The 24919-nt window shown below is 46.8% G+C and overlaps 1 protein-coding gene across 1 annotated transcript; it reads left to right on the top strand.

Moving 5' to 3' along the window:
• The first annotated feature begins 6499 nt into the window (after positions 1-6499).
• LOC121062812 (fibrinogen-like protein 1) lies at positions 6500-24168 on the top strand. The gene is made up of 9 exons (XM_040543079.1): positions 6500-6655; positions 6930-6988; positions 8216-8297; positions 13986-14196; positions 15336-15495; positions 19691-19788; positions 19867-19955; positions 21093-21283; positions 22307-24168. Exons 3-9 carry the CDS (start codon positions 8226-8228, stop codon positions 22494-22496), a joined length of 1011 nt encoding a protein of 336 aa, XP_040399013.1. The 5' UTR covers positions 6500-6655; positions 6930-6988; positions 8216-8225; the 3' UTR covers positions 22497-24168.
• Positions 24169-24919: the final 751 nt, after the last annotated feature.

Below are 24919 nucleotides of genomic sequence, written 5' to 3'. Positions count from 1 at the left end.
AGAGAGCGATTCGGGCCGGCTCCCACAGCCTGCGCAGCTTGAGCGCTGGCAGATGTGGCAGGCAGCAGCCCCAGCCTTCATTGAATCGTTAGGGTTGGAACAGACCTCCAAGATGATCTGGTCCAACCATCCCCCTACCACCAATGTCACCCACTAAACCGTGTCTCTAAGCACCAGGTCCAACCTTTCCTTGAACACCCCCAGGGACGGTGACTCCACCACCTCCCTGGGCAACCCGTTCCAGTGCCTGACTGCACTTTCTGAGAAGAAATGTCTCCTCATTTCCAACCTGAACCTCCTCTGGCACAACTTGAGGCCATTCCCTCTAGTCCTATCACTAATTACCTGTGACAAGAGGCCCACCTCCAGCTCCCCACACCTTCCTTTCAGGTAGTTGTAGAGAGCAATGAGGTCTCCCTTGAGCCTCCTCTTCTCCAGACCAAACACCCCCAGTGCCCTCAGCCGCTCCTCACAGGACTTGTGCTCCAGGCCCTTCACCAGCTTCGTAGCCCTTCTCTGGACACGCTCCAGGGCCTCGATGTCCTTCTTGTGCTGGGGGCCCAAAGATGAACACAGCACTCGATTATTCTTAAAGTTGTTGCCTTCCTAGTACAGGCTTTATAGCTATAAAAATACCATCAAATACCCCCAAAGCAATAAAATTATTAGGACTTCAAGGTTCTTCTGAGCATTCTGAGAATATGGAGCAGTTCAGGACAGCAGACTAAATAGAAAGCTTCCCCTTCAAAATAAAAATAATTATTAAAAAAATAAAAAATAAACTTCTCATTTTTCTCATTTATTGCCCATGATAGCACCATAACTTTTGCTTTCAGTGCATCTAATCCTATAGCATTGGTGATGCTGTAGCAGATTTGCCAGCTCTGATGTGTCTCCATGAGTTTCCCAATGGTCGATCTATTTTCTTAAAACTATAACTTCTGAAGTCAGATGGCTAAAGTAGAAACACCATTTTCTGCTTTAATAAAAATGATGTTTGAGCTCTCAGCTGGTGGATAAAAATGTAGAAACATGACCCAAGTTTCATTTAAAAAAATGTTTTTTAAATTAATGACTTGTAGATCATTTTCATTATATTATGCTGTTTAACTCATGACACTGACATTTAAAAACCCTCAGAATCCAGTTCTGATCCCTGGACAATTATTCATGAGTGTAAAATAACAGTATTGTCAACAAAATACAGGAAAGACTGAAATGTTCAGTAAATAATACAGTTATACTGGGTAGGAGCAGATAAAGTATGCATATCTCAGAGAGGTGATGACATATTTTAAATTCCAAAAATAGCAGAGAATGGTGGTAAACAGAATCTCATAACTCGACAGACTTTAAAATAAGTATGGATCGTTTATATCTGATACTTCTAAGAGACCCAGACAAGAAAAATGATTCCATTTTTATTATGTTTTAGGATAACAGAAATATGGAGATAAGTGGGGGGGATCAATTCTCTGCCAATTAAAAGCAGGTATATCAGATGACCTTATGATGACAGTCTGTCAGCTTGGCTTTGCTCCCAAAGAAAAAGAGAGCAGATTAGATAGAGGCTTCAACTAATAAAATAATAAAGAAGCATGGTGATGATGATAATAATGCCAATCAACATGGGACTATGCAAAATAATTCCTGACAAACTAATTCATATTTTGAAAATGAGATTATAAGTTTTACTGATAAAATAAAGATATTTTGTTGCTTCTGTAAGCAATTGTCTAGCAAGAAAATCAGATTTGATTAAAGAGGTAGAAGGACACAAAATCAGTCTTCTTCACATAACTTTGGTGAAAACTCAGCACACCGGTCTTAAAATAACTGTAAAAGGAGAATGATGCTTAAGCAGTTCGTTCCCAGAGAGGTTCTGCAGGGATTGAGAACAGTCTTATGTTGTTTAATGTTGTGTAGTGTTGTTTTGAACCATGCCCCCAGATAAAAGCCTCAGTGATAAAGTCTGCTGCTGACACAGAGACTGGAAAAGCGGACAGAAGAACTGCTGCCTAGCACTGAGAAAACTAATATTTTGTAAGTGCAGATGAGTGAGCAAGCTGTATTTACATACATTCACTATCAGTCTCAGTACACGGGGCCTCAGGATGGTGTTTTTCAGCCCTTGATACCTGAAGGACCATGTAACATCTTTAAAAGAAATCCGTGGTTGACTTACAGACCCACTGACAGTCACCAAGGGACATCAGAATGAGGAATGTGTGCATGTGTCAAAAAGCTCACAAGCACTTCTTGATTAAATTTTCATGTATTGCAAATCACAGTCATCCTGACAGCAGTGACCAACACCACGGCAGATCAGACTTAGAGCACCAGTGGCTTTATTGTGAAAACAAGTGACTGAAAACACCTGGAGTAGCAGTAGGGAGTAGCCAGCTGCAGCTGATTGTTGCATGTGGCTCTGTGGCAAAATGCATAACAAGAGCCTTGGCTCTAGAAACAGAAAGATGTTGGGCTGGAAATGTTGCCTGTGCTTTTTACTTGGCTTTTGTGTCTTCTCAGCTCTCTACTTCTGGTAGCTACAACTCCAGCAAAAAGAGTGAAGAGCTATGCTGTGAGTAAGCAACTGAAGCAATCCTCATCACACCGGAATCAAGGAGCTCAAAGATGTCCATCTTTTCAAATAAAAGACAAGGGCTGACTTAATCACATTTGATCAGGGCTGGATCTAGAAAAAGGTCTAGGAACCCAGCAGGGGGTGTAGGCAGACTTCAAGCATCAAAGTTTTAATCTTAAAAAATAAAAATAAAAAATAATCCTTGTACATTACTTGCCTAACCCTGGAAGAAAATAAACTGTTTGGGCACTTTGCTGTTAGACTGCAGAGATCTTCAGAACCTGCTATTTTGTTTGTGTGTGTGCCCTGGACTGTCTTGGCTGTATGTCTCTGCTGCTTGCCCTTGCATGTAGCAGGTCGGACTCCCAAATCTAGGCAGAGGGGTACTACAATCCCTCAAGCCCCCCCAGTGAGCCCACTGAGACCACCTCCACTATGCACCACAATACACCAGCCAGAGCTCTTTGCAGCTCTATGTGTGTTCTGCATTAGGCTCCCCTGAATTAAATCATCCCAAGAATAGAACTTGCTTTTGCCTTTCCTCCCTCCCCATGCCAGCTTTACCCACCAGTGCTCTTCCCTGGGGATGTGCTCGTGTTGTGGTGACTAGTCTTGCCCAGGACATGCTGTATGCAGCCCCTCACTCCATGACTCCCCCGGCTTTCCCCCAGCACGCACATCTCCAGCCTAAGCAGCTAACCAGGATTTGGGATCCCAGCAAGAGGCAGGAGTATGCCTTGTATTTACTTGGACCTAGCCTTAAGCAGAGAAAAACAAAATTTGGCAGAAGAGAGCTTGCAGAGTAAGGCATCATGAGAATAAAAGGCTAGAGTATGTGACTTGGCAGATTCAGGGCAAAAAACAATAATAATTAACAATGTGAGTAATTAAGCAGTGAAAGACCATGCAAAGGTCTGTGGTTGGTTGTTCAACACTGAATATTTTACAACAAAACGTCTTTTTCTCAAAGAGATGCTCCAGTACAAATGGGAATGAATTAGGTCAGGGGAGTTCTCTGACCTGAGGTAGGTAGATCACAGATTATCCACATGTTCCCTCTGGCCTTGTGACTAATTCACTTTGGTAAAGCTATTCCTGATGTGAGCGAGATCGGCTTGGACCTGTGCTTGCCCTCAGGAACTTACGAACTAATTATGTTTGTTGTATCAACCCATTAGATACTCATAGGCTTCATACAGACTTGTTAGTTAGACTGAATTATGTCTTTGCTCTTTGAACGTTATCAAAACATTCAGATCTGGCATGTTTCATGGTCTGCCACCATTACTCCTTCTTTGTACGTAGATTTCTGTGGTTATTCCTTGCTAACAAGCCACAGACTTTTAATACATATATGCTGGTTTCGGTTATTTAATATATTGAAACTACGGTGGCTGATGTCATCCTAATGTTTTAAATTTAACATACTTTTGATGAAACCCTTTATCGTTAGATTAAAAAAAAAATGTTTCAGACCTCATAAATTAACATCGTCTTAAAAAACTTGGCAGCCCACATTCCTACAGAAGATGAATAGTGGCTTGCACATGGAGAGCCTGAAGGCTGCTGGTACCTCCACACCTGCAGTACCTGCAAAGAACAGAACAGGTCAGTTGGAAGGGACCTTCAAAGGTCATCTAGTCCAACTGCGTGGCCACTTCAGGGCTAATCAAAAGTTAAAGCATCTTATTATTAACAAATGCATCTTGAACGCTGACAGGCACGGGACATCAACCGCTTCACTAAGAAGCTTGTTCCAATGTGTGACCACCCATACAGTAAAGAATTTTTTCCTAAGGAAACTTGGTCTGTGGTCTCCCCCAGTGAGCAGGATGTTCAAGTGGAATGTGATGGAGAGGTACAAAAATAATGGCAAACGCACAAAGCACCTGAATTCAGTGTGAATGAGCTGTTTTGATTGGAGCTGGCTGTGGACTACTCCAGATTTTCCTAGGGCACAAGTAGGTAGTCAGATTCTTGTTATGAAAACCTCAAGTCTCTAACTCCTTTGGAGTCTGGGGCAGCTGGCTCATTTCTTCCTCACTGCTTTAAGAACAAACAAACACCTGGGAACTTGTTTGGGAGATAAACTTGTCTTGGAAGAGTTTCGAGATGCCACCAGTCTTCCAGCTGCGGAGTTCAATCAGTCCCTAGAGAGGAGGTGAATGTCCACTCAGTGTCATCTTCATGTCTTCATCCTGGGCAGCTCTGTCTGCCCAACACACCATGTCTGCAGGAATAGCAAGAGCTGTCCCAGAGCCCCTCTATTCATTCACTTTTATCCACCAGTTTGCATTCTTGCTGTGCTGGCTGTGCGTTTTATGTATGAATAATAGCTTTTTTATGACTGTTATTCAGCACGTACATACTTTTGCTGGAAGGAGGGAGGAGGAAAGCAGGGTGGGGAGGTTTTTGGTTAATGAAATGGTTATTGTTTGCTGACAAGATCACTGAGTGTCTTATGAAGAGGGAATTTGATCTCCTTCCAAATAACTAAACAGGAATTTGCACTGCAGTATATGTGTGAAGCATATGTATTCCAGAAAAAAAAAGAAAGAAAAAAAAAAAAACATTTACAGCCCCATTGCCTAGAGACTTTCAACATCTGTGAGGAAACGTTAGTGATCACACTGTCCACATTCTTTATGATGACTTGATTATTTTACCTCAGAGCCAGTGAAGCAGTACATGAGCACACCCTCCTGCTAGAGCCGCCTCACGTGAACTCAACCCCGTGGCAGCCCCTCTCTGGTGCTTCAGATGTTCCTAAAGCTTCTTTTAGCCTGTGAAAATAAGTTCACCATGAAACATGCAAGAAACATGTTCCAGCTGACTGGGTTTTTCACTTGCAGACATCAGTGAGGTTACCACCGGTGGAGGAGAGCACGAGAGCACTCCAGGCCTCTTGGCTCTAAGAGGCCTTTGGGGGTTCCTGATGGAGGGCTGAGTTTTGAGTCCTACTTCTGCAAATTTGCAGTCACATATATGCATGAGTTGTTCCCCTACTGGGTCAGCAGCTCCACCAAAACCTCCAGGGACCAGCAGGAGTTGGAGGCCTGGGGCCTGCTGCCCCCTGGCCCTGTGGACGCCCGTGGCTGCCCACACCATGCCCACACCACGACTCCAGTGCTGCCACCGCTGGCCTGGGCCCCTCACACATTGGGGACGTGCACATTGGCCACGTAGACAAGAGAATAAATTGGTGCACGGCATCTCAAGTACTGTCTGGCTTGCTCAAGCTGAGAAAGCAGGCATTGTGGATGGAAAGCACAAGAAGAGCTAAACGACACAGCCCCAGGAAACAGCGCACAGCTCCTGTGTGCTCGGGGGCTTCCAAAACAGCTTCCAAAACCCGCCTCAAAACAGGGGTAGAGAACAAGTGAGAAGAAAAGCACTGTTTACATAATCCTTTGGCAGTGAAATGGGTCAGCTGCTCTTGAGGGAGAAGAGGAATGCAGTTTTTAAGAAATAAACAGCATTGCTGTACTTTGTAATAGCTGTGCAGTCCTCCTTTACTCAGGAGTAAAACAGAAGTTTCTGATGGGCTTACACGCCTTGCTTTTTGGCCCCACAGTCTCTCCTCTGACCACAGCTCTGTAAAAAGGAGCATTGTCTTTAAAATAATCCATAATTCCTTATCCATAACACAAAGGGAGGCACCCATCTGTTGTTGTGTTTTGTTGGTTTTTTTTCCGCACTTTCACAAATGTCCTTGTTTATGTTAACTAGCAAATCTAATGATCCACCTCTGAGGAGAGTTACGCAACTGCAAACCTTCCGAGATTTCAGTCTAATAGCAAATCTTGCTTAATATTCCCATGTTCACTTCTTGGTTCAAATTTTCAGCTCTTTTGGCATTACAGCTGTACTGTGCTTTTACATATAAACCTGATTAAATGGCAAAAGAAACACTGAACACAAAAGTTGTGTTCATTCCACCTTGCAAGACTTATTGAAACGAGCCTGGCTGTATTAAATGTGAGATAAAACTCCCACAGGGAGCATTAGTCTGAGTGATTCATATAAACACTTAATCAAGTCAGTCTTGGTTGAGCTTCACAGTCAAATAAGGTGGGTGATGGTGCACAACCAGCAGAGTCCTCTATTTTGGAGAGCACCGCTGATAAAAACGTAACTGTTGCTTATTCTTACTGCAAAGCAGCAGGATGAGTATTGGGTAACAGCAGATAAATAAGGGTTTGGGTAAAACTGCGAGTGTATTTTGTGTGGAACTGCCTAGTGCACTGAAATGTCCCTCTGAGCCCTTGATGTGGGCCATCTGGAAAGGAAAAATCTATTCAACCTCTAGAAATACAGCCAGGTTTATTACCACTTTCTTTTGCAGTTGACTTTTAAGGGAGATAATCTTATCAGAAGGAGGTCTGAAGGAAAGGCGAGTTACAGGTATGTGGATTTAATATATGTTGATAAAGGCATAGACAAAGTTGCTTTTTTTCCCCTCCGGTCTTCACTATCTATTTTTCAGGAGCCGTTGCTCACATCCATCCTTCCTGTTAGCTTTTTGCCTCCACGCACATTCTCTGCATTGGGCCTGATTCTGACCACAGCACCAGCACCCCGCTGCAGGGCAGCGTAAATGAGAAGTACCAGTGGTCGTGGGCTGGGTGAACCATGCTATAATACTCTTTTCTCTACCATCTGAAAAAAAAAATGCCACGTGCTGGAGTGAAAACCTGTGCAATATCTTTTATCAGTGACTTCCACAGCGCATTTCTTCTCTGTGTTTGCTCTGGGCCCTGGCCTGCCTGGCTGTTCAGGCAGCTCCCCTGCCACGGCAGCTCTGCCAGCTCCATAAGCAGCTGCGGTGATGCTCCTAGAGTCGTAGCTGAAACTAAGCAAGCCACTGGGAACATAGATCTGGGTAGCCAAGTTTCTGCAGCACTTCCAGATGTGAAGTGGGGGAGTTGTTTTATCCTGTTTTTCAGGCTCTTTTATTCTTTCTGATATATTTTTTACAGCAATATACTGCGAACAATTTGTACTGTTCACTTGCATTCAGCTGCATCTTCCCAGTGGTGGCCGCTTAGCATTTTTCTAGCTGAGCCTCTCAGGCTGAAGCCCTGTCTGTGTGCTGGGGCAGGCCAGCAGCAAAGATTTTTTTTTTCAATTTTTCTACTGAAATCTGAGCAAAACTCCCACACCCGCTCTGTGCCCACTCTGCAGCTCCCGTACTGACAGAGCGCTCCGTGGACCACAGAGGGGCAATGCCTATGCTCACTAAACCAGGAGGCAAAATTCCTGTCAACTTTGGGGAGCTCAAATAAGAACGATGAGATTTTGGCCAACTGCTTTGGCAAGGAGTACTCCAAGGAGGCGTTTTTGCTAAGTAACTTCCCGTGTGCGTGGGCACTTGGGAGAGGGGGCAGAGGCTGCTGGAGAGCTGCACCAAGTGTTTATTCCTCCAGGGAAGGGGGAGCTTGGACCAAAGCCTAGGTCCCTGCGTCAGCACACCGCACTGGTGCTTCAGCCTCTTGCTAATATGCATTTTTCTCCCTATTTTTTCCTGCCTGTAGTTTCAAGCCACCCCCTTCATGAATCCTGGAGAATTAAATGTGATTGTGATGGGGGGGTAAGAAGCCGCCAGTGCAGTTTGTCAATGCTTCTTTTCAGGCAATAAGAAATGGGTCTGCTGACGCCCTGGTGGCTGCTGCTCCTTCTGGTCAGCTTTGGCTCACCTGCACACAGGTTTTCGGTGCGTATCTCTCAGCTAGAGTCTGTACAGCTTCTCTGCGGCGTGCCAGTGGGTTATCATTTCCAGTTATGTAGAGGTAGGTGCTCCCCTACAAAAGACGTGGGCCTGCAAGAGCAGAGCAAAGAGCTGCCTGTGGCTAAAGGAAGGTTACTCTTTTGGTCCTAATAACATAGGGTTTTCACAGCATTATGGGCTGGGCAACTCTCCACATGGCTGGACTGACAGTGCCAAGAATTAAAAACAACATCAAAAAAGCCTTTAAAAATATATTTGATTTTATGGCCAGTAAAAAAATACTCCACTCCATTTCTTCAGGGAAAACTGCCTTCTTTTTATTCACTGCAATTCAAAAAGCAGGGAAAGGGGAAAGAGGAGCTAGTCATAGTCTGAGGCAATCTGTTTTCATGTGATGAGCAAATTACTCGTGGGCCAACTCAAGGAGGTACAGAGCTTGGCAAAGAGAGCTAGGTGAGCTTGGGGCTGTCTGCAGCAGGTTCCCATGTGCTTCCAACCTGGAAATCCTCCTCTGTGTAGGAAAACAAACAGGCTGAGGAAAGGAGCAGGCAGCTCGGCAATTGTGTTTTAGCACGCTCAGCAGCCTGCTGTCCTGGGCAATTGCTTGTTTCTCTTATGCCTAGAACTGGTCTTGCTCTGGTATCGCTCAAGTCAGTTTGCTCAGAGCAAAAACAGCAAGTAATTCTTGTGCATGCCATTTCTTGGTTATCTTGGAGGAGATTTTGCTCTGTTTTGTTGATGTTACTTACGGAGTAATATCAGCCACAGACTAGGTTGTTGCTGAAAATGTTTATCCCAGCCAGCCTGAGCCAGACTCTGGTCTTGGTTATAGTAATGCAGCTCTGAAATTACTCCACTGATCCCAGTAGGCTCACTGCTTTTCAGCTCTTTTATCTTCCAGTTTTACAAGATGTTTCTGTAACCTCACTGGTTTGGCCTGGCTGCAGTGCAAGAACCAGGTTTTTCCCCTCTGATTTCCCTGAGCAGTTTCATAGTCTGCAAAACTCCCTTTGATTTCATTAAATGGTAATCACAGAATCGTCTAGGTTGGAAGAGACCTCCAAGATCATCTAGTCCAACCTCTGACCTAACACTGACAAGACCTCCACTAAACCATATCACTAAGCTCTACATCTAAATGTCTTTTAAAGACCTCCAGGGATGGCGACTCAACCACTTCCCTGGGCAGCCCATTCCAATGCCTAACAACCCTTTCAGTAAAGAAGTTCTTCCTAATATCCACCCTAAACCTCCTCTGGTGCAACTTTCGCCCATTCCCCCTCGTCCTGTCACCAGGCACGTGGGAGAATAGACCAACCCCCACCTCTCTACAGCCTCCTTTAAGGTACCTGTAGAGAGCGATGAGGTCTCCCCTGAGCCTCCTCTTTTCCAGGCTAAACAACCCCAGCTCCCTCAGCCGCTCCTCGTAAGACTTGTTCTCCAGACCCCTCACCAGCCTCGTTGCCCTTCTCTGGACTCTCTCGAGCACCTCCATGTCCTTCTTGTAGTGAGGGGCCCAAAACTGAACACAGTACTCGAGGTGCGGCCTCACCAGAGCCAAGTACAGGCGGACAATCACTTCCCTAGACCTGCTGACCACGCTGCTTCTTATACAAGCCAGGATGCTGTTGGCCTTCTTGGCCACCTGAGCACACTGCTGGCTCATATTCAGCTGCCTATCAACCAATACTCCCAGGTCCTTCTCTGCCAGGCAGCTTTCCAACCACTCATCTCCCAGCCTGTAGCGCTGCTTGGGGTTGTTGTGCCCCAGATGCAGGACCCGGCACTTGGCCTTGTTGAACCTCATATAGTTGACCTCAGCCCATCGGTCCAACCTATGCAGATCCTCCTGCAGAGCCTTCCTACCCTCAAGCAGATCGACACACGCACCTAACTTGGTGTCATCTGCAAACTTACTGAGGGTGCACTCGATCCCCTCATCCAGGTCATCAATAAAGATATTAAAGAGGACTGGCCCCAGTACTGAGCCCTGGGGGACTCCACTAGTGACCGGCCTCCAGCTGGATTTGGCTCCATTCACCACAGCTCTTCGGGCCCGGCCATCCAGCCAGTTTTTAACCCAACGAAGCGTACGCCAGTCCAAGCCGCGAGCAGCCAGTTTCTTGAGGAGAATGTTGTGGGAAACGGTGTCAAAAGCCTTACTGAAGTCAAGGTAGACCACATCCACAGCCTTCCCCTCATCCACCAAGCGCGTCACTTGGTCATAGAAGGAGATCAGGTTCGTCAAGCAGGACCTACCTTTCATAAACCCATGCTGACTGGGCCTGATCGCCTGGTTGCCCTTCAAGTGCCGCGTGATGACACTCTGATGATAATCTGCTCCATGAGCTTCCCTGGCACTGAGGTCAAACTAACAGGCCTATAGTTTCCCAGGTCTACCCTCTGACCCTTCTTGTAGATGGGCGTCACGTTTGCTAGCCGCCAGTCGACTGGGACCTCTCCTGATAGCCAGGACTGCCAATAAATGATGGAAAGCGGCTTGGCCAGCTCCTCCGCCAGTTCGCTCAGTACCCTCGGGTGGATCCCATCTGGCCTCATCGACTTGCATACATCCAAGTGCTGTAACAGGTTGCCAACCATTTCCTCGTGGACAGTGAGGGCCACATCCTGTTCCCCATCCCCTTCCACCAGCTCAGGGTACCGGGTATCCAGAGAACAACCGGTCTTGCCACTAAAGACTGAGGCAAAGAAGGCATTGAGTACCTCAGCCTTTTCCTTATCTTTTGTAATTAAGTTTCCCCCCGCATCCAGTAAAGGATGGAGATTCTCCTTAGTCCTCCTTTTTGTGTTGATGTATTTGTAAAAACTTTTTTTGTTATCTTTAACGGCAGTAGCCAGATTGAGCTCCAGATGAGATTTGGCCTTTCTAATTTTGTCCCTGCACAGCCTCGCAACATCCTTATAGTCCTCTTGAGTAGCCCGCCCTCTTTTCCAAAGATTATAAACCCTCCTTTTTCTCCTAAGCTCGAGCCACAACTCTCTGTTCAGCCAGGCCGGTCTAGTTCTGCGCCGGCTCGTTTTTGGGCACGTGGGGACAGACCGCTCCTGAGCCATTAAGATTTCCTTCTTGAAGAGTGCCCAGCCTTCCTGGACTCCTCTGCCCTTCAGAACCACCTCCCAAGGGACTCTGCCAACCAGTGTCCTGAACAGCTCAAAGTCAGCACTCCGGAAGTCCAAGACAGCGGTTTTACTGGTCCCCTTCCTGACTTCACCAAGAATAGAGAACTGAACCATTTTGTGGTCACTCTGCCCAAGACAGCTCTCGACCACCACATCTCCCACCAGTCCGTCACTGTTTGTGGACAGAAGGTCTAGCGGGGCACCTCCCCTGGTAGGCTCTCTAACCAGCTGCATCAGGAAGCTATCTTCCACGCTCTCCAGAAACCTCCTAGACTGCTTTCTCTGGGCTGTGTTGTGCTTCCAGGATATGTCTGGGAAGTTGAAGTCCCCCACGAGAACAAGCGCTGACGATTTCGCGGCTTCTGCCAGCTGCCTGTAGAACTCCTCATCTATCTCCTCATCCTGGTTCGGTGGTCTATAACAGACCCCCACCAGGATGCTTGCCTTGTTGGCCTTCCCGCTGATCCTAACCCATAGAGACTCAACCTTATCATTCCCAGCCTCAAGTTCCACAACATCAAAACACTCTCTAATATAGAGAGCCACACCACCACCCCTTCTGTGCTGCCTGTCCCTCCTGAAGAGCCTATAGTCAGGCATTGCAGCACTCCAGTCATGAGAGTGGTCCCACCACGTTTCAGTGATGGCAACCAAGTCATAGCCTTCCTGCTGCATGATGGCTTCCAGCTCCTCTTGTTTGTTACCCATGCTGCGTGCATTAGTATAGATGCACTTCAGTTGGGCCATTGCCTTCTTCCCCAGCTTTACCATTGTTCCCCCTGGTACAGCTCCAACAAGCCTTATTTCATCCCTGTCCCCCTTCTTTCCTAGTTTAAAGCCCTCTCAACGAGCCCTGCCAGCTCCTGGGCTAGGATCCGTTTTCCCCTTAGAGATAGGGACCCGTCTGTAGTCACCAGGCCGGGTGCCAAGTAAAGCGCCCCATGGTCAAAAAACCCAAAATTTCTGTGTTGGCACCAGCCTCTGAGCCACATGTTAATCAGGTGGGCTTTCCGTGTCCTCTCGGTACCCCTCCCTGCCACTGCAGGGATGGACGAAAACACCACCTGTACTCCCGCTCCATCCACTAACCGTCCCAGTCCCCTAAAGTCCCGTTTGATAGCCTTCAGGCTTCTCTCTTCAGTATCATCACTGCCAGCCAGGACTATCAAAAGAGGGTAGTAGTCAGAGGGGCGAACCAGGTTGGGAAGCTTTCTGGCAACATCCCTGACCCTGGCCCCAGGGAGGCAGCAGACTTCCCTATGGGTAGGGTCAGGTCGACAAATAGGGCCCTCTGTTCCCCTGAGAAGGGAGTCACCTACAACGATTACCCTTCTGTCTTTCTCGGTGGAGGCAGTCTTGAGGCGTGGAGTCAACCTCCTCACCCTAGGTATCCTCCTGGGTAGACTTTCTACATCATCTTCACCCACCGGTCTCTCAAGCTCCAGGGCCTCAAATCTGTTATGTAAGGGCACCTGGGAAAGAGGGGCCAGTGGGGGGGTGCGTTGCCTGCAAGGTCGAGCAGGGACCTGTCTCCATTCCTCCTCAACTCCAAGGTCGCCTCCCTCTGCCCAACAGTGACAGGGCAGGGGGTCCACCCCCATTTGGGGTGTCTCACCCCGGTACCTCTCCTTCAAGCCCTGCAGGGAGTCGCTCCACCAGTCTATCTCCCGCTCACACTCCCTGATAGCCCTCAACCTCTCCACCTCCTTCCTGAGCTCTGACACCAGGCGGACCAGGTCGTCCACCTGCTCGCACCTCACACACACGGTGCCTCTGCCTCCCTCAGACGGCAGCAACAGGCTCAGACACTCCCTGCATCCGGAGACCTGAACTGCCGCATTGTTGAGCAGGCGGTCAGTCTGGGTGGTTACAGACTTTCTAGAGAGAGCGCTCTGCCTGGTGTAGGCCATTGCAGCCTAGTTAGCGGTCGACAGCCGTTAAAGGTGTTGTTCTTATGGGCGGGGGGAACGTTCTGCGGTCTCTGCCCTCCCTGCGCGCACTGCCGCGCAAGCTGCCGCGCCCCGCCCTGGTCGCCGCGCTCCCTAGGGGCTGCTTTTGAACGGCCGGGGAGGGGGCGCTGCTGGCTCCGCCTACGCCTCGTCAGCCTCCCTCGCGAGGGCTGCCGGGTCCTGGCGGCTCCCTCGAGCGGCCTCGATGCCGGAAAAAAAAGCCCTGCCTGTCCCGATCCCCCGCTTCGCTGCAGAATGTGTCTGCCCCGGAGCCGATCGCCTCGGCAAGTTCAAGCTGAATGACTTTTGTCCCAAGTAATTTTCTGCGTATCTGACGATATTCTGCAATGCTCAGATCGGTGGCAAGACCATTGTAAAAAAAAAAAAAACAAAAAACTTTTCCACTGGGTTCAACTCAACAGCCCATGCTGCAAGATTCATGTACCGTAGGGAGGGGCTACAACTGAATCGTCTTGATCCTCGGTAGAGGAGACACTCATTCTCTCACTGCCCCTCTGTTCTTACCAGTGATTGAAGTGTGCTTTCTGTTCTTTCTTTCTTTTTTTTTTTTTCTTCTACATAGGATAAAGATATTTGCCTCCTAGACAACAATAAATTAAGACAAAGGTTAAAACAGCTTCAAGATTTGCTTTTCCTATATGAACTGCAGCTGAAGGACATTCTGGAGAACACTTACCATAAAACGAAAAGCAGTCTGTTCTCAAGCAACAGGAGCATGCAGCGTGAGACGCTTTTACCCACAACCAGTGGAAATTTGATAGTCTATGACCAAGGTACATTTTGCAGTAGCATATGTGGAAACTTCAGCTTGCAGAAATGTTCAGTTCTTCTTTCAGTGCCACGTGTCATATTTTATTTCTGCTGAAAAATTATTTAACCTTTAAAGCAGATAGTCTTAAAATGCAGTCAGATACATGGGAAGGGGAAGGGCAGACTGGTGGCCTTGGTACCAGCAGACTTCCCCTGGGGCTGCAGTCAGCTGGCCCAGATTTAGGCAGCTACCACCCAGGTACAACGCAGACATCTGCAGCTGGGCTTGTATCCCAAGACTCCGGTGCAGAGAGGAAAAGGCACCTCTCAGCTCTTTTCCGTCAGACCTGCCTTAGACGTCTGCTGTAGGAAAAGATGGGTCTTGCTCTTGAAGAGCTCATTTTCCCCCAGTGACTTTGGGAGCCCAAAGTGCACGGCTCAGCTGCAGGCACTGAAACCTGTTGGGAGGAATCCAGCTTCCCTGTTCTTCAGCTCTTCCATCACTTCTGCTGTGCAGCAGCACACGTGCATGCTCTGTTCCTTGCTGTCACTTCGATAATACTGTACGACTGGAGTCGTGGGCTGTGGCCAAGATTTTGTCCTTGATGAGCATTACATTGAAAGTATGAAGCCTCGCTAGAGCCAGTCACGGTACTTAGCCTCTGGTTTTAGAAACTTCAGGCCCCCCAGTCCAGTCCAAAGTACAGCTGAGGTAATCTTCCACATGGAAATTAGCTTCACTGCAAATGATATTAAGGTCTGCACCATTCCCTGAGTCTGAGACATTCAGAGCAGTTGGGCCTAGCTAACCCCCTTGCCATCCCTTGGTCTCTGCCTGGCACTTGCTGACAGAGCCAGCCCTGGTCCCACAGTGCTCACGTCTGAGCTGCATCTGTCCCGTCCCACTGATCATTTGGGAATGACCCTCTCAGGGGGCTGTAAAGGCTCTGAAGCCTTGCTGCTCAACGCCAGGCCCAGCTGCAATGCAAACACATCAGTTTATTAATATATTTCTGACCCATTTGCTCTGGCCCTGCTGGGCTTACTGAGCTTTACACAGACTGGCCAAGTGTCTGTGTACGGCCTCTGAACCATGTCTTCTCTTGTCTGCACATAGCCCTTTGCTTTCCCCCATCTAACGAGCTGATACCGTTCTGCCCAGACTGCTCTGCGGTGTATAATAGGAAGAAGACCAAAAACGGCTACTACCGGATCAGGCCCAGAGCAGATCGAGAGCCTTTCCTGGTGTACTGTGACATGTCTGATGGTGGTGGGTGGACCGTAATTCAGCGGCGGAGTAACGGCAAAGAGAATTTCAACAGGTGGGTGCCTCGTGGTTGCATCAACAGGGCCCTCAGTGAGGCCTCCAGCTCCCACACTCGGCCCTGCTGGTGGCAAAACCCGAAGTTCAAGAAGCAGGATATGCAAGACAAGACTTTAACTATGGTAACTGTTTGCATTAGGGCAAAGTGTGGGTACGCGTTGGTAGCAGGAGGCCATTTTCAGGATGGATTTATAATGCCTTCTGCATGGCTTGCCTGCATTTGAGTAGGTGTGTATGTGAGTGCATATTTGTTTGTACAGAACAGAATAGTTCAGTTGGAAGGGACCTAACAAGATCATTGAGTCCAACTTCCTGACTGCCTTGGGGCTAACCAAAATTAAAGTGTGTTATAAAGGACATTATCCAAATGCCTCTTGAATGGTGACACACATTGGGCATCAACTACCTCGCTAGGAAGCCTGTTGCAGTGTTTGACGAACCTCATGGTAAAGAATTTTTTCCTGGTATCTAGGCTATTTTGTCATGATAGGAGACAACTGTCTGCCAAAGCCTCTAAATTGGCAGATAACTGTGTCAGCAAATAGGCTGAGGCCCACTTAATGTTTTATCTGTTCTCATATCAGGAATCATGTTCAGCACGAAGTAAAATTTATTTTCATATTCAGATCATTCACAAAGATGCAAAACTACGGGTCCAAATCAACCTTTCTTTATGCAAAAGCCCAGAGAAATTATTTCCTCCTGGAAATCTCTAGGAGGTGAGATGCTCTACTGGCACTATGAAGAAGAAATGTCCCCCTGCAGATTAATTCACTGTTGCAGCACACACACTTGTAGGGTGTGTCCACCATCTCTTAAATAGAGTGCAATTCATTGCAAAGCTACCTCAACTGTCTGGCTCTAACCTAGCTTGCCCAGAGAGTGGTAGCTCTCTAGCCGTGGTAGTTCAGCTCTCAGCAAAGGTGAATTTATGCCAATGAAAATCATCCTGAAGAGTAGCATTGACTGGTAAGTAGGTCAGGCAGAATTAAAATCCCTACTAACAACCTGAGAGAGGGAATAAACACAGGGTTACTAAAACTGGAAATATCAATATGCAGGACATATAGGTTTATATCAAAGATAGCCCATAAATATCAGAGGAGATTTTAAGATAATGAAATGGTGAGGAGAAAGGAACAACATGAGATTTCTCTTAGAACTATGAAGCCAGAAAATTGTGATGAAAAGTAAGTATGCATCTTTAAAGGACAAGTTGGCACATGCAGACAGTGATACTGCAAAGAAGCAGAGGTGAGAGTGGTCAATGAATTAAAAATAGATTTAAGTGGAACAGGAACACAAAGCAGACCCAGATATTTTCCTTTCAGCTTCATCTGGAAGCTTTTGTTTGCAGGTTCTGTTCATTTTCTGATTCTTCACTACTTCACTTCATGCATCTAAGACTGTAGTATATTTTAGACTGCAACATTAATTTCCAGTCAGGAGTGAAGATGAATTATGACCTTCTGAAGAACGATATCAGATGCTTTGCTGAAGACAAATATGACAGCTACCGCTTTCCTCTTCCATCTAACTTACAACTTCACTCTGCAGACACTGTATCTGGCAGTGTGAAGGATTGATTCCAATATATGTGTGCACAGGGTTAGCAGGCGAGGGAGTAAGATGTGTCATACATATTCCTGAGGCAGAGTGACAAATCTCAGCTCAGCTTGTGCTGAATGAGATACTTTTCTAAAAGGACCTAAAGATGCAGCTGAAGATTTACTTGTTACCACAGTTAAGTGTCACAAACTGACATTTAATCCTGGCAATTCAGGAGGTTCCAGGAATGCATTGATGACAACTCCCTTCTCCAATTGATAGAGGAGCCAACGAGGAGAGGTGCTGTGCTGGACTTCATTCTCACCAACAAGGAGGGGCTGGTGGGGAATGTGAAACTCAAGGGCAGCGTTGGTTGTAGTGGTCATGAAACTGTGCCATTTTGCATTCAGAGAGCAGCATGGTGGGAGCACAGCAAGCTCGCTGCTCTGGACTTTGAGAGAGCAGACATTGCCCTCTTCAGGGATCTGCTTTGTAGTGTACCCTGGGACAAAGCCCTGGTGGGAAGAGATGCCCACAAAAGCTGGTTAATATTCAAGGATCACATCCTTCAAATTCAGGAGCGATGTATCCCAACAAAGAGGAAGTCAGGCAAGAACACCAGGACACCTGCATGGAACAAGGAGCTCCTGCCCAAACTTAAACAGAAAAAGGAGGCCTACAGAGAATGGAAGCAAGGACAGATAACCTGGGAGGGGTACACAAATATTGTCCAAACAGCCAGGGGTCAGGGTAGGAAAGCCAAAGCCCATTTAGAATTAATTTGATCAGGGACATCAAGGGTAATAAGAAAGGGTTCTGTAGGTGAATTGGTGATAAAAGGAAGACTAGGAAAATTGTGGGCCCTCTCTGGAAGGAAACAGAAGACCTGGTCACCTGGGATATGGAGAAGGTTGAGGTAATTAATGACTGTTTTGCCTCAGTCTTCCCTGACAAGCTCCAGCCACATGGCCCGGGCCCCAGAAGGCAAAGACAGGGACTGGAAGAATGATGAACCCCCCAGTGTAGGAGAAGATGAGGTTCAAGACCATCTGAGGAACCTGAAGGTGCACAAGTCCATGGGACCTGATGAGATACATCTGCGGGTCCTGAAGGAACTGGCAGATGAAGTTGCTCAGCCACTAAACATCCTATTTGAGAAGTTGTGGCAGTCTGGGGAAGGTCCTGCTGACTGGAATAGGGGGAACATAACTCCCATTTTAGAAAAGGGAAAAAAGGAGGACCCAGGGAACTACAGGGTGGTCAGTCTCACCTCTGTGCCTGGCAAGATCACAGAGCAGATCCTCCTGGAAACCATTCTAAGGCACATGGAAAATAAGGAGGTGATTGGTGACAGCCCACATGGCTTCAATAAGGGTAGATTGTGCCTGACAGATCTGGTGGCCTTTTGTGATGGGGTTATAGCATTGGTGGTTAGGGGAAGAGCAACTGAGATGACTCCAGTCATCTACCTAAACTTGTACAAAGCATTTGACAATGTCCACCTTGACATCCTTGTCGCTAAATTGGAGAGACATGGATTTGATGGATGGACCACTTAGTGAGTAAGGAATTGGCTGGACAGTCACACTCAAAGGGTTGTGGTCTATGGTTCAATGTCCAGGTGGAGAACAGTAAAAAATGGTGTTTCTCAGGGGTCAGTATTGGGACTGGCACTGGTAAACATCTTTGTTGGCAACCTGGACAGGGAAACTGAGTGCACCCTCAGCACATTTACCAGTGACACCAAGCTGTGTGGTGCAGTTGACATGTTGGGAAGGGATGCCATCCAGAGGGACCTTGACAGCCCTGAGAGGTGGGACTGCAAACCTCATGAGGTTCAATAAGGCCAAGTGCAAGGTCCTGCATCTGGGCCAGGGCAATCCCAAGCACAAATACAGGCTGGGTGGACTGAGAGCAGCTCTGAGGAGAAGGACCTGGGGGTGTTGGTTGATGAGAAGCTCAACATGAGCTGGCAATGTGCACCTGTAGCCCAGAAAGCCAACCGTATCCCGGGCTGCATCAAAGGAAGTGTGGCCAGCAGGGCAAGGGAGATGATTGTCCCCCTCTGCTCTGCTCTCGTGAGACACCACCTGGAGCCCTGTGTTCAGCTCTGGGGCTCCCAGCACAGTAAGGACATAGATATATTAGAATGAGTCCAGAGGAGGGCCACAAAGATGATCAGGGGGCTGGAGTGCCTCTCTTAAGAAGACAGGCTGAGGGAGTTGGGGTTGTTCAGCATGGAGAAGGGAAGGCACCAGGGAGACCTCATTGCGGCCTTCCAGTACCTAAAGGGGCCTACAGGAAAGGTGGGGAGGGACTCTTTGTCAGGGGATGGAGTGATAAGACAAGGGGAAAAAAAAGGGTAGGTTTAGGTTAGATATAAGGAAGAAATTCTTCACTGTGAGGCTGGTGAGGCACTGGCACAGGTTGCCCAGAGAAGCTGTGGATGCCCCATCCCTGGAGGTGTTCAAGGCCAGGCTGGATGGGGCCTTGGGCAACCTGGTCTGGTGGGAGGTGTCCCTGCCCATGGCAGGGGGTTGGAGCTAGGTGGTTTTTAAGGTCCCTTCCAACCCAAACCATTCTGTGATTCTATGACACTTGCTGTTACCTGTGCATGCCGAAATTGATATTTGTATCTGCTTCAGGAAATGGGATGATTACAAACTGGGATTTGGAAAATTCCAAGGCAAGAATGATGAATACTGGCTGGGCAACGACCACATCTATGACCTGCTCACTAGAGGTGCAAGTACTTTCCTTCCACATTTTTCCTTCCAATTTGCATGTGATAGTTGATCTAAAAGGGCACTACTCTATTTAGGAGAGAGCTCATTAAAGATTGACCTGATGGACTGGCATGGGGAAAGACGTTATGCAGTCTATGAAAATTTCCAGCTCAACAATGAGCAGGTAAGAAATGGAGAGAGTGGTGATTTGCTTGTTTTATCTCTGAGGGTGGGGCACCTGCATCTGCACAGCATCGGGCAGCTCTCTGCCACAGGGTGTGGGGAGATCCCATGTGCACTTACCTCTGGCCTCACAGTTAAAACAGCCTTCCATGAGGGAGGAGGTGCAGGTTAGAACCTCTGCAAGGAAACTGGGCGCTGCTCTGCTGCTTCCCAGGAGAGTGTCCCAGGCTATCACATAAAAAACAACACTAAAACAAAACCCATCTACTTTGCTTTAAAAGAAAACCGTGCACTCTAATCAAAGCTTTGAAAGAGCAGTTGTAAGTTCCTGTCCTGAAGAGAGGTAACTGCAGCACTAAGTGGTACACACAGAGAAAGTCCAGAGAAAGCCAGGCACATTCATGTATTTGCTTTCTAGCTTTAGACAGACGGCATCCTGCTCAGTGCAGGGGCAGTTCTTTGTAGGATTGCATCTCTGAACCCTATTTGTAAATAGCTCAAATTCCCTGCATGGATCAGTTCTAGTTCCAACTTCTTCACCACCCCAATGTGTTCAGTCTGCAATTAGAGTTTTCTTATGAAAAGGTTTGAAAATAGCCTTACTACTTTTTTATAAAAGTGGAATGTAATAACAGGAAAAGTCCTCACCACAGAAGTAATCATCCCTCTCTTACCAAATGTCTCTCAGATCTGCTAGTCGTGCACACTGGAACTAAGTATTCTCACCAGAACAGGACCATTTAGCTAAAAATCAGATGGCTTCCAGGCCTTGGAGGAGCAAAATTCCTACAGGAGTTGTCCTAGTTGAACCACGAGCAGTTTGTGAGAGCATCTACTTGGCACATTTTCCTGCAACGTGTTGTCTACAAGCCAGGGAAAGCCTTCCAGATTGTTGTGTAGAGTATCAAATGAGTATTAAAAGACAATAAAACCTGAAGCCCTCTTAAGCAGCAGTAGTAATTGGTAACCACTTTTGGAAGTTTAAATCCAGTGGTGATCTACACGAGTACCATTAAAGCATGGAGCTAAAAGTTAGCTGTGAGTTCAACAGTCATGTCTTTGACAGGGGATACAATGGACAGAGGAAATCTCAAAAATGAGAGCTGATACCAAAGGCGTGTTTCACATACTGTTGCAGGACAACTACAGGTTATGGTTTGGCACCTATTCCGGTAACGCCGGCGACGCTCTGTCTGGTGGGAGCAATTTTGAAGACCAGTGGTCAGCCTCTCACAAAGGCATGCAATTCACCACATCTGACAAGGATCACGATCGATTCCTGGCAGGCAACTGCGCGTTGGAGAACAAGGGTGGTTGGTGGTTTAACAGGTATGGAGAATGGTTGATCCTAACTCAGCCCTTGGGAAGAGGCATAGGGTGTGGGTGGCTGTACAGCCGAGACACCTTACACGCCTTACAGCAGTCGGAGGTTGCTGCGAGCACATCACCTCATATGGCTAAGTCTGCCATGTTCAGGCCATCAGGAAAGCAATCTGCTGCTTTCCTTATGAAGTCAAGCAGGTAAGTTGCATTCATTTTAAGAAAATGGGCCAGAATAAAAGTGAAGGAGAAGTGTCCCAGAAGGAAAAAAGCCTGATTGAAAGTTCCTTGGACGTGCTTTGGATTATATTCCAAGAAAGAAAAGTCATAGCCACTGGAAGATGAAGTGTGCACAAATGAATTTCTTTGTTATGGAACTTGTCTAGGGGATGAGCTACCCCTTACTGTTCCTGATTGTACATTTTCTGGTTGGGCATGACCCATACATCAACTAATAGGGTTGTGGGTTCACTAGACCTGGGAATGTAAACACCCCGTTATCAGGAGTTTTTCCTCTGCTTTAGGGCAGGATGAGCCTCTTCTTTGTTTAGGCCAGGTCCTGATCACAAACAAAGTGAAAATCAGTGGACCTACAAACATGTACATCAATGGTGAAATTCAACTTCATTAAAAAACATCTGCATTTTTAGGTGTTGATGTTGAGCTGCTTATACTTGAGCTGAAGGCTACCAAATGACATCACACACCTCTGTTTAGGTATCTGAATCACATCCCTGGTTGGTACACTCAAAGTAGCCAACAGGTTGAATTGTCTGACCAGAATAGGTGTCTACATTAGGATGACCCCCATACTCCTCTGGGCTCCAAGGATTGTATTAAACAGTTCTTCACAGTCTATAGTAGGACCATAACCAGTTCAGTACGGATGTATCTAGGTGTCTGGACCTGTCCATGAATCCCACCCCTAGTATTTCTAAACGTATGGTGTGTGAAAATTATACCTTGCTGTCATGACGTAACGTCTTTCCATGCTAAACAGTCTCCTTTTTACCTCCTCTGTGTTGTTACAAGGTGCCACGCCGTAAACCTCAACGGACGATACTACAAAACAGGGAGGTACAACGGATCCCACGACAATGGCATCATCTGGTCTACGTGGCACGGGACGTGGTACTCGCTCAAATACGTGGCCATGAAAATACGGGCTCCGTTCTTTGTTGACAGTGAGAGTGGAGATGGTGAGAACAGTCAGGGCGGCTGAAATCTGCTGCTTTGGGAAGTAAAGAATTGTGTACATTAATAGCCAGCCCTCTGCCGCTGCCAATTGCCAAAACTGCACTGTGGTAACTGTAGTTGCGTCTGTTTCTACTAGCCGAGGCAAAAGTTGCAAGTTGTTTGAGCAATGCCAGCCAACAGTCTAATGGAAAATATATGGATCTCAGTCCTGAAATAACCGTGGCTTTCTTTTTTAGCAGTTTTTGGGACTTCGTTGTAGAGTGCTTATGAAAACCTTGGACCCTGAATGCTCAAGAGTGTTCTTTTAGCTATCTGTACCCTTCAAGGGCTAAATCTTTCTCATCTTGATTGTAACAGCCAGTGCCTGAGTTACAAGAATGGAAAAACAAAGTGATAAGGAGTCAGACTTCACCTGTTGTGCCTTCACTAGTGTTCTGATTTGGGTTGGGAACACGTTTTTAGGTAACTCTCACTGAGGTCACCAATTGCCAATTGCAGAACTCTCCTAGAGTGTGTGAAACCACACCAGAAGATGGATACGCCCCAACAGCTAACAACCATCCGGACTACTTCGAAGTCAGGCTTCTTCCAAGGCTGCTTTGGAGCAAGTCCCCACAACGTGGACAACGTTCACACTGCATTTCATTGCCAACAGCTTCCCTCTGCAGATCCGTTTATATAGCACACTGCAACATGCTAATGCAATCAAAGGCAGTGCTGCCAACCAAATTTAAGTCCCAGATTTAAATTAGACAGATTTTACTAAATTTAAGATGAGCACAGATATTCTTAGGAGTTCAAAAAATGCAGTTGTGATTCATTTGTACGTTCTTGTGTCATTTACCAGACTACTTTGATTCAGTAAAGAGGAAACAAAGTGGAAAGTGATTGAAACACAAGGCACGCTTCTTTCGCTGTCTCTTCTGAGTGAAACTAAAGAGCAACATAAATAACTGAAAGAAATAGAATACTGAAAATTTATTTTCCACAAGTTAATAACTGCAGTTAAAAATGAACAGTAATATCAGCTTGATGCAAATAATGTAACTACCATGTTGTAGGATAAGTCTATTTTTTTCTGAATTACAATAAGTTTTAAACTGGTAGTTCATTTCCATTTATTTGCTTTTAGAATAATATATAATTTGTATTATATAGCCGTAATTGTGAAATAAAAGCATCTGAGTAGGACTTAATGCTTTGTATCTGTTTTTAAATAGTAGGAAGTTGATCAGAAGTTAGGATGAAAATCTTGAGGAGACTCGTAATGCAAGAATTTCATTGTTTTGTTGTTGTCTCTGGTGTTTTTGCACCTGCTGGGTAGTTTAGAAGGTCTGCAAGGTAAATTTGGTTTCCATGGCTCAAGCTGTCCTGAAGACAACGCAGATGTGAATAGTCAGTGTAAAATTTGATTTGGTCCCTCTGCTTTTTCAAGCAGTTAAACCCTGTTCTCACTTATTCCCAATGACTGTAAATGAACACCAGCGCGCAATGGGTCTGTGCTCCAGCGAGATGTGCTCCTAAAGCCCATGTCCTAGCAAGACCACACCGGTGAAGGGCTAGGGAAGCAGGGTAAAGATTACAGCCAGGAGAAACTCACCTCTGCGTGCTGGAAATCAGCTACTCCAAACGGCCAGCATTAGGGGTTCGATAGCTCCCTGAGCAGCCAAGGACCCAGCTGATAGTGGAGTATCGAGCAGCAGCTACAGGCAACAGGGCATACTCAGACAACAGCCACCCAGTCCAGTTCCCCCACAGCCATGAGTGATGTAAAGCCTCTTCAGTCCAGAGCCATTACAGTTGGACTGCCTTCAGTCAGCAGCAAGATTTGGTTTTTTTTCCTCTCTCAGACAGTAAATGGGGCTCTTGAGAAGAGGCTGCAGAAAGAAGAGAGCAGGGCATCCCCTCCTCTGCCCTACCTCCAGTGCTGGAGATGAAGGAGTCAAAGGGTTTTGGGCAGGACCCTACAGCTCCTACAGCAACCCCTAAGTGTTCCAGAACCTTTTTAATCTCAATAAATAGTGTAAAATCACACTAGCCAAGTACTAATTTGATCTGAAGGCTACCATCAGGCTCAGGTAACTCCCACTGAAAGTTATATTATGTACTCCTGAATGTTGTTGTGCTCTACGTTTGATCACCCATTTCTCCGGGGTCTCCTGCGCCGAGGCTCACCAAGGCTGTAAATCTATCTCGTAGTGCTGTAGCTCTGAAGCTGACAGATCACTGCTTCAGGGCAAACACGCTTCACACAGCCACGTTTACCTTAGCACAGGGGTGGTAAGTACGCTAAGCAGTAATTGCTTTAGAGGGCTGACTTCCAGCTCATTTAAGTCAATTTAAAGACTAGTTATGTTTGACTAGCTTTGGTCCTCAAGCATGGACGTGTTCTGAAAGGCTTTCAGAGGCACTTCTAGCTGGCAGTTAATGGGAAGACGCAGCTGGTAC

This window comes from Cygnus olor, chromosome 1, assembly GCF_009769625.2.
Source record: "Cygnus olor isolate bCygOlo1 chromosome 1, bCygOlo1.pri.v2, whole genome shotgun sequence".
In the NCBI taxonomy this organism is placed as follows: Eukaryota; Metazoa; Chordata; class Aves; order Anseriformes; family Anatidae; genus Cygnus; species Cygnus olor.
Note: the sequence above shows the minus strand (reverse complement) of the source record. Positions and strands in the feature narration are given on the sequence as shown.